General features: G+C 45.1%; 1 protein-coding gene across 4 annotated transcripts in view; it reads left to right on the forward strand.

The window, feature by feature from the left end:
- Nucleotides 1-3,203, forward strand: part of LOC126524404 (focadhesin) — a 392,101-nt gene extending 388,898 nt beyond the window's left edge. For all 4 annotated transcript variants that reach the window (XM_050172727.3, XM_050172728.3, XM_055067287.2 and 1 more), the window contains one exon: nucleotides 3,012-3,203. In XM_050172727.3, the coding sequence (XP_050028684.1) occupies nucleotides 3,012-3,155 (144 nt within the window). In that variant the 3' untranslated portion in view covers nucleotides 3,156-3,203. The remainder of the gene's footprint in view (nucleotides 1-3,011) is intronic.
- Nucleotides 3,204-19,327: the final 16,124 nt, after the last annotated feature.

A 19,327-nucleotide genomic window follows, 5' to 3' on the forward strand; every position in this document is an offset into this window, starting at 1 on the left:
CTTCCTTTGCAGCGTGGCTGCGGCACATGTCTTCATCCAAGACGTTCTTTTCACTACAGCGCGCCCATCCCAATTATTTTTTTGCCAGTGAGCTAGTCACCAACCTATCATCCGTCCTTCACAATGTAGCCAGTGCTTTTCATCCTCAACAGCTTTTGCTGTGTTTGTGAACATAGCCAGTGCTTTGAGTCAAAGCGAAGCTACTGCTTGCCACAACCACTGTGGATGAAACTACGACCGCTGTCGACACCATCATTGAAGGCGACGATGCAGTTCTAAAGGCATGCGACCATAAAGTTAATTACCAACTCTAGAGAAAAAGCTCCCATTAGCACTCATGCATTGGAATTGGTAACTTCAAGGGCACCACCATGTTGCTACTCTGTGCAGTCACACAGGTGCAGACAACGATATGCGATTCAGGTGAGACGCACAGTCAATGCAATCTCGAGCCTTATGGTGGTGCCAGCTTGTCGGGGCACCTGCAAATGAATCCATTTACACACCATAAATTTTACATTCAAATTTTGTAAATAGCCATCGGATCTTTCTGAAGACATACAGAATTACCTGTGCACATTGTCCATGTTTACGTGCTAATTGTAAATGCTTCTTCTTGCAACATATTTTGAATATTCTTAGCATTACAAAAATGAGAAGAAGCACCATGCTGCCACCTTTCTGGTTGCCACTTTTGTCGCGCAGCTTTTCCTCTAGAGTGAGCACTAACTCTGCATGTGGCCGATGTGCACACCGAGTCAAAACAAAACTACTGCTTGCTGCAAATGCTGCGGACGAAATCGCGGTCACTATCTATATGATCATGGGCGGCGACCACGCAGCTCTGGAGGCACGGGGCCAACGCGCACACTGTAAAAACAAAACTACTGTTTGCTGCAACAGCCATTTGGATGGATGGCGACTGCGCATTTATATGAAGACATGGGGCCAACACAGTTTTATGCACAGCGGTAAACACAAGAGTGAAGGCTATAAAGGCGCAAACAGGCACAAAGCATTCTTGCATTCACATATGGTTTACACTGATGACTATGGTGATGCAGACTCCTCCACTTTGTATTGGTTGGATGCTAGCACTGTTTTTGCTCTTTTGCGTCACGTTGGACCCCCGAACCACCACCTCGCAAGTCTCTTGTCTCCCTGTAGAAAGGCCACACATGACATTAAGTGCAACTGTATTTGCACGCCGTGCCTTGCTTACTTCAGGGTACGCACCTGCTGCAAGACCTTCGATTCCTCCATGTTGTGTGAGCCGTACTCAAGTAAACCTCACGATCCTAGGACTTCATAAAAAATCAGACTTGCTGTCATCTGCACTCAAGCAACTTACTTTACTCCTCTTGTACGAGAAATACAGCAATTGCACACATGTCTATACTGAGGACTCAATACATGAGCCAGTTCCAGTGGCGCTGTAGTTATACCAACAGCAAGAGTAACCCAATCGTTCAAGACTTTCCATATCACTACGTCTACAGCTGCAGAGCTCGCGGCTCTCCTTAGTGCGCTTCATGTGATCAACACAGAGAATCCTGAAAAATGGAGTCTTCTGCGATTCAAGGCCGGCCTTACAATGTATACAGTCATTTCTCTGACATGAAACTCACGATCAACTGACACGCGAAATCGTGGAACATATCCATCACTTAAGAGAAAAAGGCTATGATATCACTTTTCAATGGATACCAGGTGTTCGCCCTTTTTTCACTCTGATACCAAAACACAGCGCTCGAAACACCACCCACGGTGTTATTCTCGGTGGTCTCGTGGCTAACAGCGGCTCGCTGCGATGACCTGCTGACCGTTAAGTCGCCAAGACACGATTTTCACAAAATAAGAAGTGCGCACAGGCAGTCAACCCATTGACGTAATAGAACCAAACGGGGTGGGAAGCTTCATGTGGGCAGCCGTTCAGGATCATTTTGAGCACCCCGTTTTGGTATCAGAGCGACAAAAAAAAAAAAAAAATTTTAACCAGTACCTCTACAGCGGACGATGACTTTAAGACCACGTAAATTTCTTTTGCCTCCGGTGTCGTGCTGCTCCAATACTACCATTGCAAAATTAACGTTAAAATCAGTAATTATAAAGAATTAACCCATCTTAGTTAATTAGCTAATTGTCCGCGACGGCTATCGACCATCTAGTGTCTGCCGTGCTGAAAGAACGAATACTGAAGAATGCATCTCCGCAGCAGTCAAATCTTTTTTTTTTTTTTTCTGTTCCCTATAAAATAGATCACACTCTGACTCGTGTACTTATCTTTCTCTGGTGACTGCTTTTTCAGCGTCTAACAAATGTTAATCCTTATCGGTCGGCACAGGACGCGCCTGCATGTATTGGAAGTTTCTTGAATGTTCTAGCCGCGTTCTGTTGTCACCGACTCTTTTGTAACCTGATTGTATGCACCACACGAATTGTGCAGTACTTTTTGGAAGGCACGCGGGCACCAGCGGTTATGCTGGAACCTTTGACGAGTCATGTATGAAAGCCGACGTGCTTGATCTGCTGATTAGATTTTCGACAATCGCCAACTGCACTCGCCACTATCGTTCTGCTTTGAATGTCACTTGCTTTTGTGGGCACAGGTTCACCGATTTCATTTCGCGATTCAGTTTACTTACTGTGTTCTTCACCGTCATTACAACATGACACAATCTTTATTTACAAGCTATTAAAAATGCCTTTTAGATTTAGATGCTTGGTATTTTCTCTCGTTTTTTTTTTTGTTTTTTTTGCAGCCTGTCATTGCCTATTCATTGCTTCCACAAAAGTCGTCAATATATACCCAACCTGAGAATTAGCATCTATCTGCACAGATCTATTGCTTTCACACATTATTCTATTGTCAGTGCTGCACCGTGTGATGTTGACTTGTAGCTGTTAGCGACACTCAGCGTGACCTTGTCAGATGAACCAAGGAACTTGGGGCCATGTTTCGAGACTTCAACTGAGAGAATAAGTGACTCCATTTCGCTCACTGTGTGCAGGTGCTGGACTGGCTGTCCGAGATGCTGGCATTGGAGATACCAACTGATGTTCGTCAGCTACTGCTTTCCTGTGCCTGCCGTCTACGATCTGTGCCCGAATACGGAAGTGCTTGGACAGAGCTACTCAAAGGCCTGCGTGCCTGAAACCTGCATCAAATAAACTGTGCCTTGCCATGTTTCTCACCACATAAACTGGATGCCACTTGCTCTAGGCTTCTTGCAGGGAAGTTTTCTGGATTCTGGTTTGCCTTAATGGCTCCCTTAATAAGCTACACTAGTGATAGCACTGAATGAGCGATGCACATGTCAATACAGTGTGGGGTCTCAAGCGTGCTCTTGGGACAAAGGAACGTGAGCACAGTAGTGGAAACACGACGAAGGGCATTTACTCGACCTTCCATAAAGAAGTCGCAGTTTCGCCCGAAAGGTGAAGGACCGATTGTGATAGCAATTTAGTATAAAGCCGTACGAAGTAAGGATAGTGGTTTTTGAACATTCACTTACTAAAGTTAACAAGCATGGTGTCACGTGCGCACAAACAAACACGAACACCTCTCACTCGACGATCGTGGAAACTTGCTGTCCAGAGAGAGAGAGAGAGAGAGAGATGCAAATGAGAGAAAGGCAGGGAGGTTAACCAGGGAAAACCCCCAGTTTGCTACCCTGCACTAGCGGAAGGGAAACGGGAAAGAAGAGCGGTGACAAAAATAAAAGCAGGAAAAAAAATGAAAAGGGATGGAATGGGATCATTGTAGTCTTTATAATAGGCCACTGCCACGTAAAAAGGTCAACAAAGCCTTGACGACAGTTCATGTCGACGTTCCAGGACTGACTGTTCTGAAAGTGGCCTGTCGCCAGGGCGTGCCAACGCGGTCGCTACTGACAGCCGGCGCACTCTGCATCGAGGACAGTGCCAAAGTACATGTTCTATAGTCTCCTCGCCGCCACAGTGACTGCAAGCCGCGCTCTCGTCCATACCGACTCGGAAGGCGAAAGAGCTTGTGTAACTTGCTGTCAAAACGCTAGAGTTAGGAAGCGCCGCAGCAGCAGCGAGCAAATTGACCTTCGCAGTGGCTCTCGCTTCAACGCGAACTAAATGGTGAAAACATCGCACATGAAGCTCTCGGCACTCACTGCAGTGTCCCCCATCGAAAGTCGCTTTCGCAGTGGTGGTACAGCTGCGCTAATTGCGCCGAGAGCGACCCTTTGGCCCATCCTGTGCCAAAACGGCATTTTAGCGGAAAATTGCACCGAGCATGAAGTTGAAATTGAAATTTATTTGCATCATCACAATGCAGGAATGCTTGGGCAAAAAGGGAAAATAAATTCATTTTAGAAGAGCCCGAGCCCCCATATACAAAGCATCCTAAAAGGGCTACAATACACATTAACAAGGCACTTTAACTGTTTATCATTGCAGGTCAACCTCTAGTGTTATACAGTGTAATATAATATGAACAGCTTGACAATAATTATAAATACATAAAATACTAACAGCAGTGGTAAAAGAGTACTGACATCATGGAATGAAAAACTCTCGTATGTTGCGTATGCTGCACATTTCCACATGAATGTTTTGGAAAATTAATCTGTTCAACAGAACTGCAAGTGCATTACGTAACATTTGCCGCCCATGCTCAGTACGACAAAATGGCACGTATCAATACTCTTTACTGCAGAATGGATATACAATGGTGTTTGTTTTCAGCGATGATATGCTAAGAAATGCAGGCTCGCAGCTATATACAGATTATTTGCATCTTATGCATAGAAAATACTCATAAAGTTTTGACACGGGAACAATTTTAAACTGACGAAACAGGTCAGTAGTGTGTGTAATGTAATCAGCACTAGCGACATGACGTAATGCCTTCTTTTGTAGCACATGCAGTTTGCTAATGTTAGACGATGTGGTATTTCCCCAATCCAGGAAAGAATATTTAAGATGTGATAAGAACAGTGTGTTATCAATTAACAATTTTACGGATACGGGAAGGTATGAGCGAAATTTTGCTAGAACACCAACACACCTATTTAGGCGAGACATAACTGAGCTAACGTCAGGATCCCAGCTCATGTTTTTATTGAAAAGTGTTCCTAGCGTTTTTACAGTATCAATTATTTCAATGTTGCAGTTGTCAAACTTTATCACTGGTTCTACAATAAGCAAACATTGACGCACAGTGTGGAGGAGCGTCACGTCCTTTCCTGACTGCGCCTGCAGGGTAAAATTCGCGCAAGCCCTTCTTCATAACATATTGACTATATCAGTTGATATTTGCATTGTATATGGTGACCACCCCACCTACTCTTCTGCCGTCCTCGACTGCGCTTTTCTTCTCTTGGCACCCATTCTGTAACTCTAATGGTCTACCGGTTATCTAACCTACGCATTAGATGCTCTGCCCAGCTCCATTTATTTCTCTTAATATCAATTAGAATATCGACTATCCCTGTTCGGTCTCTGATCCACGCCGCTCTCTTCCTGTCTCTTAATGTTACGCCTAACATTCTTCTTTCCATTGCTCTTTGCACAGTCCTTAACTTGTTTTCAAGCTTCTTTGTCAGTCTCCAAGTTTCTGCCCCATATGTCAGCACTGGTAGAATGCATTGATTGTAGACGTTTCTTTTTAATGTTAATGGTAAGCTTCCAGTCAGGATCTGACTATGTCTGCCAAATGCGCTCCAACTCATTTTTATTCTTCTGTAAATTTCCTTCTCATGATCAGGGCCCCCTGTGAGTAATTGACCTAGGTAAGCGTACTCCTTCACAGGTTCTAGAGACTGGCGATCCTGAACTTTTGTTCCCTTGCCCAGCTACTGATCATTATCGTTGTCTTCTGCATGCTGATCTTCAACCCCACTCTTATAGTCTCTCTGTTCAGTCCCTCGATCGCTTGTTGTAACTCGTCCCCAGTGTTTCTGAACAGAACAATGTCATCTGCAAATCTAAGGTTGCTAAGATATTCACCGTTGATCCTTACTCCTAAGCCTTCCCAGTTTAACAGCTTGTATACTTCTTCCAAGTGTGCGGTCAATAGCATTGGAGAGAAATTCGCGGGCACTAGTTGGAATCGGTTGGCAGTGCTAGGACAGAGGTAATTGGGGATCGCAGGGAGAGAGGCCTTTGTGCTGCAGTGGACATGAAGTAAGCTGCTGGTGATGGTAAACACACTGCGTTGGACTTTGTGCCAAAAGTGCTTGCTCCTACGCCAAATTGGCTCTTTGCCTGGGCCAGGACCTGCGCCGAAAGGTGAAATGGCTGTTCCACCATTGCTTTCGGGATAGGGGCCGCGCCATGCGCAGCAGCCGCGGTAGCAGAACCCCCCCCGCCCCTCTCCGGTGACTTGCTTGCGACGCTTTCCTCTTGCGCGCGCGAGATTGAGCAGCCATCGTTCGTCCCCACTCACGTGTTTTCACTCGGACGTGCAGCATACGGCGCGTGGCGGCGATGTTATCGCCCTTGGACTTTATACGGAATATCAGGGTGACGCCGATGCTAGAAATGTGCCTGGTGTGTCCATATATTTGCTGTCGTACTGGACACGCCAGCTAGCGCATACGAGCGAACGCAAAGGCGTCCGCGGGATGGACGCGCGGAGCACCGAGTGGAGCGCGCGCGCGGTCCGTCCGCAGTAAGAGCATGTTTTGAGAGCGTCAGATTGTGGAGAGTGGATGTGTTTTTCCAGGGCTCCGTAGCAGCGAAGAAATCAAGGTTCTTGTGAATGCTTTGAGCTTGCTTCTGTTTTTTATTTGCAGATTTGTTTGCCTTCAAATAATACTTGGGCGGTTTTCTTTTTTTAAATCTTTTTTTTCGTGTGCGCGGGTGTGTTTCGTGTATATTTGGTTTTGTAGGATAGTCAGAGCGTTCTTTCGCGCCACATGCTTCAACTCGTGCAACTGGGCGGGACGTTAAGTCTTCATAGCCTTTATATAGTAGCTTGGAAGCGGCAGTACTAATACCTATTAGTGGCTTTAGTGTGTGCGATTTGGTATCGGGAATATTGCTTTGGTAGGAAAGAGAGCGTCGCCGCATGGTTGAAGATGTGCGAAAACGTGTCATACCCTAAGTCTGGGCCGTATTGATTGCTTTTAAAACATTGGCGGGAATTACCTGGCGGCATTTCAAGGATTTAGATTCTGTGCCTATAGGTTTTTGCTAGAAGGCACGTGCTCAGCATTATTATATAGTATTTGCATTAGAAAAAGCCGTGCAATACATGGCAACAAAGCCGGGAAAGCGTGCAGTGTGCGGGGGGTCCCTCAAGGCACAAGGAGGGAGTGCGGATGAAAATGAAGAAGGAATCGAGTCAATAAGCACACAATGGGATGCCAATGCTAGGCTGAAGAAAATGGAGGCTTTCCGGGATGAGCTTGTCAAGCAGGTCGAAGAGCTCAAAAATGAGCTAAATATGGAGCGTGATGCACGAAAGGTAGTGGAAGAAAGACTTCAAGCAGCCGAGGAAAAGCTGAACAGGGCCACCATTGTGAACCAGAATGGCCGTGACAATGGAACGCAGTTCTCCGACGTGACAAGAGAGGGACTCTCAGCAAAGCACATGGAATGCGTCGAACGTGGGGAGGGGGTAGCTGGAAAGAGCGGCACCCACTTTGAGGCCGCCACACAAAAAAAAGCAGGAGCGCAGGGATCAATGCCCCTTCTCAAGTCCGAATCACGCTGAAAAGGATACAGGGAAGCAGGCAGAGGTAGGAGAGAGTGAAATGGTGATTATCGCCATCAACTCAAACCTGGCTAGGTGCTCGGAAGAAATTGGAGAGGGTGGTGGTAGTGTGCCAGTAGGGACATTTCCAGGGCGGACACTGGGTTTTTCACTGGATTTTTCGCGAGCAAAGCTCACGGAAGATGCCCACGTGCGCAACCTTGTCATAGTAACCTAAGGTGGGCTAAATGACGTCCTAAACAGGAAAGGGACAGGGCTAGCCCAGCGCTTGGCGAAGGGGGTGGATGACTTGCGCGAGCTGTTCCCTCGGGTGCAGATCGTGGTGTGCACGGTGCCAGAGGTGCCTGTACGTGACAGTCACGTACAAAGAGCCGTAGTGGCTGCTAATGAAGTGATATGGAAAATGAGCCGAGAGAAAGGTTATGAGGTTGTAGAAGTAATCAGGAAAGTGAGAAAGTGGGGCGGTTTCGAACGAGACGAAATTCACTTTAATTACAGGCTTGGACGAGAAATGGGCTGGCGACTTGCTGGTCGCACTGGTGCTTTTTTAGGGGGCCCACGGGCGCTCAGGAGGCCAGAGTAGGTAATTTAATGAAGAAAGTCCACCCCTAGAGGAACCTCAGAATAGCATCGTCGTCAATAATAGGCTACATCAACATGCAGCGCGGCAGAAGAAAGGAAAAGTGGACAGAGATTGAGGAGTGGTTAAATAGAGAACAAATAGGGGTGTATACGGCCACAGAAACACACCCTAGAGACTCGGAAGAGCCACCAGTGATCGAGAATTAGAAGGGTGCAACAGAACAACAGAAAAGAAAGGGAGGGGGAGTCGTAATGCTCATCCATCAGGGAGCCAATGCAAAGAGTAAATTCAAGATGGCAAGAGCATCTTTGGTTATTAGGTACCATGAGCGGGAATGAAACTCGGCTGGGCGTTACGTATTTGTGGACCGGAAATAACTGCACAGAGAAAAATAAAGAGTTAGTTAATGCATAAGTGCTGATATTAAGGGTTTCAGGAATGATGCCGAAATTATCCTATTAGGTGACGTGAATGCGCACACACAGGATCTAGATGGCTATACCGACAACAACGGGAAGTCAATGCTAGACCTTTGTGAGTAACATAACCTTGTTATCGTTGATACAGGGCCTAAGTGTGAAGGGCAGATCACGTGGGAAGTGGGAAACCGGCAATCGACCACTCATTACAGTCTGATGACAGAAGGAATTCATGATAAGTTGAGAGAAATGGTCATTGACGATGAAGGGTATAGCAGCATATAGGGAGTGACAAATAACGAATATTCACTAGAGTCGAGGAAGAACTTGGCGAATGGCCAAGTAAAGCGTGGCAATAGAGTGAGCTAAGTGTAATGACGACAGAAATACGGAAAGAGAAACAACATGTTCGTTGGAAAGGAAAAACGAAACCGAAAAGGTGGTGGAACAGAAATACGAGAAGCGATCACCGAACGACCGAAAGCATCTCGAGAGCACAGGCAGGCAAGGAATGCCCAGTTGCCGCATGATGAAGTATATCCAGTAAATGGGAAATATACCAGGAGAAAAAGTCTATAGTTCAAATACTGGTGCAAGTAAAGATAAAAGGTGAAAGTGAATGTTGGCTGTCAGAAGTACGCGAGAAAAGGAAGGCCGCATCTAGAATACTTTAGAACCAGATAAAATTATTAGGCAGGAAGTCAACAACAATACAACATATCCTAGACGAAGGTGGAAACAGACTGGAAGGAGAAGCGGCAATAAATTACATCCGAAAAGCAACAGCCGAATCTTTCCAAGGCGATGACGAGGTTGTACTTGATGAAAAAAAAGAGCATGAAAGAAACCCAAGGGGAAAAGCAGCTGGTGCTGACAAATTTAAACTGGAAGAAAGCGGAAGAGAAAATTCCTAAGCGCACAGCCACAGGGCTAGACAACGTTCCCGTTAAGCTGATTAATGAACTAGGACCAAAAAGTAAGGAAGGTCTAGTGAAAGCAGTGGAATAAACTTTAAAAGATAGATGAATACAAAACAGTTGGCTACAAAGTAGAATGAATTTAATTTATAAAGGGGGAGAAAGAATTCACTCGTATAGACCGTTGACCATTACATCGGTAATATACAGACTAGCAATGCAGGCAATGCATTGCTAGTGCAATGCACATAATGCAGTAAAACGGGGATCTTGGGTGTGCCCGCCATGCAAGACGCAAGCCGTCAAGCAACCTGCAAGGGGTAACAAATCGGATGATGGAGTACTAGAACCAGGCACGTACCCAGGATTTTTTTTCGGGGGGGGGGGGGGGGGGGCACCACCTCCATCATCATCATCATCATCATTCATCATCCTGTTTTATGCCCACTGCAGGACGACGGCGTCTCCCTGCGATCTGTAATTACCCCTGTCCTGCGCCAACCGATTCCAACTAGCGCCCGCGAATTTCCTAATTTCATCGCGCTACCTAGTGTTTTGTCGTCCTCGATTGCGTTTTCCTTCTCTTGGTACCCATTCTGTAATCCTAATGGTCCAACGGTTATCTAACCGGCTCATTACATGACCGGCCCAGCTACATTTTTTCTTCTTGATGTCAATTAGAATATCATCTATACCTGTTCGCTCTCTGATCCAAACCGCTCTCTTTCTCTCTCTTACCGTTATGCCTAGGGATCTTCGTTCGATCGCTCTTTGCGCGGTCCTTAACTAGCTCTCAAGTCTCTGCTCCATATGTCAGCGCTGGCAAAATGCACTGATTGCACACCTTACTTTTCAATAATAATGGTAAGCTTCCAGTCGGGAGCTGGCAATGTCTGCCGTATGCGATCCAATCTATTTTTATTCTTCTGTGAATTTCCTTCTCATGATCAGGGATCCCTGTGATTAATTGACCTGGGTAACCGTACTCCTTCACAGTCTCTAGTGGCCGACTGGCGATCCTGATCTCTTGTTCCTTTGCCCGACTATTTGTCATTATCTTCATCTTCTGCATATTAATATTCAACCCCACTCTTACACTCTCTCTTTTAAGGTCTCCAATCATTTGTTGTAACTCGTCTGCATTGTTGTTGAATAGAACAATGTCATCGACAAACCGAAGGTTGCTTAGCTATTTGCCGCCGATCTTTACTCCTAAGCCTTCCCAGTTTAATAGCTTGAATTATTCTAAGCACTGAGTGAATAACTTTGGAGAAATTGTGTCTCTCTGTCTGACCCCTTTATCTGTAGGTATCTCCCTGCTTTTCTTGTGAAGAATTAAGGTAGCTGTAGAACCTCTGTAGATATTCTTACGCGAAGGACGAGTCAGTAAGACGAGAAACTATTTACAGATTATATTTACAACAACGTTTGCAGCGCTGACCGCTTAGTATCACAGCGCGAGCCCAGTTCGTTCTTCCTCCTCTTTTCTGGAGTGATGGCACCCACGCGCCTCGTTCAAACAAACAAATACCACACGCATGTAGTAATAGTTTCCAAGCTTTCTACGTAAGCGTTCTGTACTCCTGGATTACGTAGTGCCTCTATGACTGCTGGTATCTCTACTGAATCAAATGCCTTTTCGTAATCTATCTAAGCCACATAGAGAGGCTTATTGTACTCTGCGGATTTCGCGATAACCTGATTGATGACATGGATGTGATCCATCGTAAAGTATCTCTTCCTGAAGCCAGCCTGTTCCCTTGGTTGACAAAATCCAGTGTTGCCCTTATTCTATTGGAGATTATTTTGGTAAATATTTTATATAATACTCGGAGCAAGCTAATGGTCCTATAATTTTTCAATTCTTTAACGTCTCCTTTTTTGTGGATTAGTATAATGTCTGCATTCTTCCAGTTTTCTGGGACCCTTGCAGTCGATAGACACTTCGTATAAAGAGTCGCCAGTTTTCCAAGCATTATGTCTCCTCCATCTTTGATTAAATCGACTTTTATTCCACCTTCTCTTCCCGCTCTTCATCGTTTCAAGGACCCTTCTGACCTCATCGCTAGTTATAGGAGAGTTTCTGTATCCTGTTCATTACTATTTCTAAGTGAGGTATCGTGACTCCTCTGGGTACTGTATACAGGTCAGCTTAGAATTTTTCCGCTGCTTGTGCTATATCTTCGAGATTATGATGATATTATCCTTCTTATCTTTTAGTGCATACATCAAGGTTTGTCCTATGCCAGGTTTCTTTTTTACTGATTTCAGGCTGCGTTCATTTTTTACGGCTTCTTCAGTCTTTCTCATATTATAGCTTCGAATATCAGTTATTTTCGCCTTGTTGATCAGTTTTGACAGTTCCGCGAATTGCGTAACGCTGTGCGGCCGCCAGTCCCATACAACCGCGTAGAGCGCAGGACACTGCGATTCTAGACGTACTGCGCCCACCGCAAAAGGTTAGAAAAACACCCACATAAGCACAGCAGAGAAGTGGCTACGTGAGGTGGTTCGACCGATAACTGTAGAAGCGTCATTCAAAACAAGTAATTGTTCTCCACTTCCGGCGGCGTTTTCTCTACTTCCTTTTTAAATAAAAAGATGTTGATCCATAAATATTCTCATAAACAACGGTTAACTTTTTTATTGTTCGCTTTTCCTTGCAATTTGGTTGTTGCCTTGGCTCTCTCCCTTAGTAGATCGCTTAATTTCTCAACTCCTTGCGATTTTTGTTTCCAGTTGCCAATTTTGCACGAAAAGTGCTATACAATTAGGGAAAAACAGATGAGGTAACGGGCGACAGTCATCTTGCTTATGGGTTTAAGGGTTATTGCAGGGTTTCATGATGGACGCTCTTTCACATTATCTTATTTCCGACCTTATCTAACCCATATCGCGTGTATATGGTTCCGGGAATCTGCCAGCGTCGCGGCGAGGCGTAACTCAAGGAAATAATGAAGCAAAGAAACGAGTTAAACGCAATGGGCGTTTTCTCCGGCCGCAACTCGTTCCATGAGAGTACAGACCAGCTAAGTAACAGCCGCATCCCTCTCCTGGTCCCAGGATCAGCCTAAACAAAGAAGGTTGAACTAACAAAAGCAACAGCTATGCGCGTGATAGTTGAATAGATGGTAACAACTGAACGCATCTCGAGTTAATCGCGCGGGTGCGGAATCTATGAGAAAACTGTCCTTCACATTACAAGATTGCCGATAACTACCGCCATCTAAAAGGAGTGAAAAAGGCAGCATAATGCTGACTGATGATTAGCTGCCAAGTCTCAACATTGATCTGGCGGCGCTTTAGGAATGTGTGAGGAGTGGTGGCGTGGGTGGGGAGGGGGGGGTATGCCACTTGATTTCGGGGGGGGGGGGGGGCCGGGGATGTGCTACTACTCATTTTAAACAATATTATTACTACTGGTACCATTCCCGATAATCTGAAAAATGCGCTGGTCATTCCTCTTTTTAAAAGTGGCGCACGCAACAATATCGAAAACTACCGGCCTATTTCAATCCTTTCATGCATTGGGCAGATATTCGGAAAACATCTGCTCAAGACAATGAGCAGCTTTTTAAGCAATCATGGCGTGTTATCTCCTAGCCAGTATGGTTTCGTGCCGAATCGGGGTACGCAGTTGCTGCTTGAAGATTTTTCCGATGCACTAAACTCTGCGTTTGAACACAATCAGATTGCTTGTGCACTGTTTCTAGACGTCCGCAAAGCGTTTGACAGCGTCTGCCATAGCATACTGCTAACCAAACTTTCTTTGCTAGGCTTTCGGAGTGCGTTTTTGCGGCTTCTGAAAAACTTCTTATCTCATAGGCACCAACTTGTGCCTATTGGAAAATTTCGTAGCAACCTGACCGAAATTAAAGCTGGCGTCCCCCAAGGTTCAATTTTAAGTCCGTTATTATTTAATTTATATTTTAACGATTTATCTAATGTTGTGAACGTCAAATTATATTAGTATGCTGATGACACTGTCCTTGTTTCACACGCTCGAAGTTACACTGACGCCATCTCTTCTTTACAAATGGCAACAACAAAAGTGATGAACTGGTTTCAGAATAATGTAGTCCATATCAATGCGTCCAAAACTCAACTAATCTGTTTCCACAACCCTGTCAAGCAAGTTATCCTATCGTCCCCATTATATTTGCACACATCACATTGCAGTCCCTGTTCGTGTGCCCCTGTGCAATACGCTTGTTCAATTAAGTACCTTGGTGTCTTTTTTGACAGTGATTTATCCTGGAACTCTCATTTCGCATAAATTTGTCAAAAACTTCGCGCAGTGTCTTGTGTTTTATATAATATAAAATTTTACATGCCATTGTCTGTCCGAAAGCTTGTAGTACATGCCTTATGCTACAGTGTAATCAGGTATGGGATATCTACATATGGTAATGGCGCTCAACATTTGGTAAACCGGGTCAACTCCGTCCTTCGTGGCATTCTGAAGCATGTTGCTTATGATGTCTCCCCCAAATCTGATGTGTTCAAAACTTTGTCTTTACCTGATTTCAATTCTTTGCTGCTAGAAACTGTTATCTTAAAGCATTTTTGGATAAGTCAGTATAAAATTCCTTATGTGCCTGTTCGTTCCCTGAGACCAAAGAATCCTTACGTTACACCCCGCTGTAAGACGAGATATGGTCGAAGACTCCGTAACTATTATGTCCCAGCAATGTTTAATTTACTTCCTCAAAGCATACAAGATGTGAAAACGAAATGTGGTCTTAGAAAGGTTCTTAGACACATTAATGCGTGATGGGAAGCCTGTCATGTGTGTGTGTTTTTTTTTTCTCACTGTTTTCTAACAACGTGTTACTGATGGCTCTGTCGCTGTCTGCCAGGCACTGCCGTTCAAGCCCACTGCGGCTTTGGCAGGCCTGATTCTTCCACTGTATGATTCTCAAGTCATCAATAAATTAATATTATTATTATTATTATTATTATTATTAATCAAATTAAAGCTGCAAGCATGGGTAGAGAATAATGACATTTTGGGAGAACTTCAGAATGGCTTCAGAATAGGTAGGCGTTTCGATCATAACTTATTTGTTCTTACTCAGTGTATTGAAATAGAAAAAGTAGAAAGCAGACCGTAATATGTAGCCCTTTTAGACATTACAGGAGCCTGTGACAACGTAGACTGCAACATTTTGTGGAATATTCTGAAAGGGGAAGGTTTAGGTAACAATTGTCTACAGCTTTTGAGAGAGATTTACCTAGAAAATACCGTTTGCATTGAACGGGAAGGGATGAGGAGCGAGGAGAAAGTTCATATCAACAAGGGACTGAGGCAGGGGTGCCCTTTATCCCCGCTGCTGTTTATGATGTACATTGTGAGGATGGAGATGACACTAGAAGGAAGTAATATCGAGTTTAATCTCTCATACAAACAGGCGGCTACAATAGTAAAGCAGCAGCTTCCAGGTTTGTTTTATGCGGTCAACATTGTGTTGCTAGCTAACAAGCAAAGTCATTTGCAACGTCGGGCTAATATCTGTGGACAGGAAGGCGAGAATTTCGGCTTGAAATTTATCGTTAGAAAATCAGGTGTTATGGTATTCAATGAAAATAGTGAACAGGCCGTGGCGATACAGGGCCAGGAAATACATCGGGTAGAATAACATAAATACCTTGGTATTTGGAAAAACGAAGGCAACAGATATATGGAAACACTGGAAAAAACAGTAACAGTAAAGCGGAAGAGAAATGCCGCCATAATGAAGCACATAGTGTTATGGACATACAATAGGCACGAAGTGCTCCGAGGTATGTGGAAACGTGTAATGGTTCCAGGACATACTTTTGGAAATACGGTTGTTTGCTTAAAATCAGGGGTACAATCAGGACTCGATGGCATAACCAAAGGTCAGTGGGACGCCTCGCATTGGGTGCTCACAGGAAGACTACAAATGAAGCTGTGCAGGGTGATATGGGCTGGACAAGTTTTGAAGTGAGGGAAGCTCAGTAAAATTGATTATGAAGAACAACTGAGGAATGTGGAAGAAAATAAATGGACTTTGAGTGTGTTGAGGTATTAGTACAGAAAAAAACATTGATTCACAGTGGAGGAAAAGAACTAGGAAGCTTACCAGCAAGTATGCGGCCTGTAGGGTGAGCAACACAGCAACAAAGAACGTCAAGCGGAAAGTCATAGAGGCTAAAATAATCTCTTGGCTGGCGGCAGTGGAAAAGAAACCTGTAATGAGTAACTACTTAAGAAGAAAAAATGAAATTAGGAATGAAAGACATTATGATAACTCAAAGGGAAAGCTCATTACTTTTCGAAGCGAGATCGGGATGCCTTAGAACACGCACATATAAAGCGAGATATAAGAAGGAAGAAGAAGCATGTGCTTGCTGCGGTAAAGCTAGGGAAACTATGGAACATGCTTTATTAGAATGTGAAGACGTCTACCCAGCGGTCGATTTAGGCACCACTGGCCTCTTTAAAGCCCTTGGGTTCAGCGACAGCAGTGGAATAGTAAACATGTTCGCAATAGGGATTAGTAAGAGGTGATTGGAGGATTGGTGGAAGAAAAGTAGGGAAACTACAAAATGCGAAAACGTACAAAAGCTAAGTTCGCAATACGGGATCAGAAAAATTGGTCATGGGAGTTCACAGTGTTCTTTTTTTTTTCTTCTTTAACCTAAGTAGGACATTAGGCGGTATAATAGCAAGAGCTTGGTGGCGCAACCCACCGCCCCGTTCCAAAGGGGACGTTCATAACATCCATGCATCCATCCGCAAGGTGATTATATACTTCAACTTCTGGAGTAGAAGTGGCTCTCCAAAAGTGAAGCCGGTCACCGGCATTTTTTGGAGCACGAGAGCGAACGCGGGGCGCAGCGGGGGATGAAAAAGTGGGGAGGGAGAAGAGGCAAGAGGAGGAAAGCGGAGAAGAGGGTGCAGTTGAACCATGAGGGGAAAGCGGAGAAGGATTATGACGGAAGTGAAAGAAAAGCGTAATGCGGTGACGAGGTAGTGCCAGAGAAGCGCGCGTCGCCCGGGAGGTTTGTCGACGGTGGCTTCTGTGAATCGCGCCCACGCGTCATCCATGCGCTGGCTCTTGCAATCTCCAGATTAGCGAGGCGGTCGAGCCACATTTCACTCCCTTTACAACGTGCCGCAGGAGGCCGATTGTCCAAGCCTGCCAAATTATTGCGAAATTAAAACACGTACAGAGCTGCACTCAAACTTCGCATTAGGGATTATCGTAATCGTCGGCGAACTTTTTTTAGAGGCAAAAAGTTCAAACCAGCGTTGCAGAGCCTTAAAGGGAAGCTGAAATGGTTTTCAATTTCCATGAATTCCTGGGGTTGGGAAGAACAGACCTATTAATCTGCGGTTCTGAAATTTTTTTCTTTGTATTGTCAATATAAGGGGCAGAAATCGCTTTCTATATCCCCCCCGCGGACACGCCCCCGTCGTTTCCCGGAGCGCCGGGTGAGGAGGCAGCCAGAGGAGAGAACCGGTGAGAGTGACGTCATTCCCGGGGACCGTACTGCCGGACCGGCGTGCTGGCATGTGCTGGCGTGTTTCTTTCCCTCCTGCGCTTTACTAAACGACGCTACGAGAGATCTGCCGCAGCTCATGTTTGTTTTCTTTTGCGATTTTCGTGAACTGTGCTTCCTTTCTGTGCTGTGTGAGTGCCTACAGCGAAGGGCGCCCAACATGCCCTCGTTCTGTGCAGCATTCAGCTGTGCGAACACAGGTGGGCTAGACGATGTGGTGTTTCACATGTTCCCGAAGGACAAGAAACTTGCAGCGCAGTGGGTCCGTGCACTGAGGAGAGATAATTTCTTGCCGACGAAATCAACTGTGCTGTGTTCGGACCATTTCCGCGACAGTGATTATCATCGGAGCTTGACAACGATGCAGGCAATCGGTATTTCAACTAAATCGGCGCGACTGAAGGCCGGCGTTGTTCCGTCTATATTCTCCTACAAGAGAAACACCTCGCCACTTCCAAGAGCGGCCTTCGCCAAGAGGAGAAAGGGTGAGGTAAGGGTTTTAATGTCATCATCATCATCAGCCTGGTTATGCCCACTGCAGGGCAAAGGCCTCTCCCATACTTCTCCAACTACCCCGGTCATGTACTAATTGTGGCCATGTTGTCCCTGCAAACTTCTTAATCTCATCCGCCCACCTAACTTTCTGCCGCCCTCTACTACGCTTTCCTTCCCTTGGAATCCATTCCGTAATTCTTAATGACCATCGGTTATCTTCCCTCCTCATTACGTGTCCTGCCCATGCCCATTTCTTTTTCTTGATTTCAACTAAGATATCATTAACTCGCGTTTGTTCCCTAACCCAATCTGCTCTTTTCTCATCCCTTAACGTTACACCTATCATTCTTCTTTCCATAGCTCGTTGCGTCGTCCTTAATTTAAGTAGAACCCTTTTCGTAAGCCTCCAGGTTTCTGCCCCGTACGTGAGTACTGGTAAGACACAGCTGTTATAAACTTTTCTCCTCAGGGATAATGGCAACCTGCTGTTCATGATCTGAGAATGCCTGCCGAACGCACCCCAGCCCATTCTTATTCTTCTGATTATTTCAGTCTCATGATCCGGATCCGCAGTCACTACCCGTCCTAAGTAGATGTATTCCCTTACCACTTCCAGTGCCTCACTACCTATTGTAAACTGCTGTTCCCTTCCGAGACTGTTAAACATTACTTTAGTTTTCTGCAGATTAATTTTTAGACCCACCCTTCGGCTTTGCCTCTCCAGGTCAGTGAGCATGCATTGCAGTTGGAACCCTGAGTTACTAAGCAAGGCAATATCATTAGCGAATCGCAAGTTACTAAGGTATTCTCCATTAACTCTTATCCCCAATTCTTTCCAATCCAGGTCTCTGAATACCTCCTGTAAACACGCTGTGAATAGCATCGGAGAGATCGTATCTCCCTGCCTGACGCCTTTCTTTATTGGGATTTTGTTGCTTTCTTTATGAAGGACTACGGTGGCTGTGGAGCCTCTATAGATATCTTTCAGTATTTTTACATACGGCTCGTCTACACCCTGATTCCGCGATGCCTCCATGACTGCTGAGGTTTCGACTGAATCAAACGCTTTCTCGTAATCAATGCAAGCTAAATATAAAGGTTGGTTATATTCCGCACATTTTTCTATCACCTGATTGATAGTGTGAATATGGTCTATTGTTGAGTAGCCTTTACGGAATCCTGCCTGGTCCTTTGGTTGACGGAAGTCTAAGGTGTTCCTGATTCTATTTGCAATTACCTTAGTAAATACTTTGTAGGCAACGGACAGCAAACTGATCGGTCTATAATTTTTCAAGTCTTTGGCGTCCCCTTTCTTATGGACTAGGATTATGTTAGCGTTCTTCCAAGATTCCGGTACGCTCGAAGTCCTGAGGCGTTGCGTATACAGGGTGGCCAGTTTCTCTAGAACAATCTGCCCACCATCCTTCAACAAATCTGCTGTTACCTGATCCTCCCCAGCTGCCTTCCCCCTTTGCATAGCTCCCAAGGCTTTCTTTACTTCTTCCGGTGTTACCTGTGGGATTTCGAATTCATCTAGACTATTCTCTCTTCCATGATCGTCATGGGTGCCACTGGTACTGTATAAACCTCTATAGAACTCCTCAGCCACTTGAACTATCTCATCCATATTAGTAATAATATTGCTGGCTTTGTCTCTTAACGCATACATCTGATTCTTGCCAATACCTAG

The sequence above is a fragment of the Dermacentor andersoni genome, chromosome 3, assembly GCF_023375885.2.
Source record: "Dermacentor andersoni chromosome 3, qqDerAnde1_hic_scaffold, whole genome shotgun sequence".
In the NCBI taxonomy this organism is placed as follows: domain Eukaryota; kingdom Metazoa; phylum Arthropoda; class Arachnida; order Ixodida; family Ixodidae; genus Dermacentor; species Dermacentor andersoni.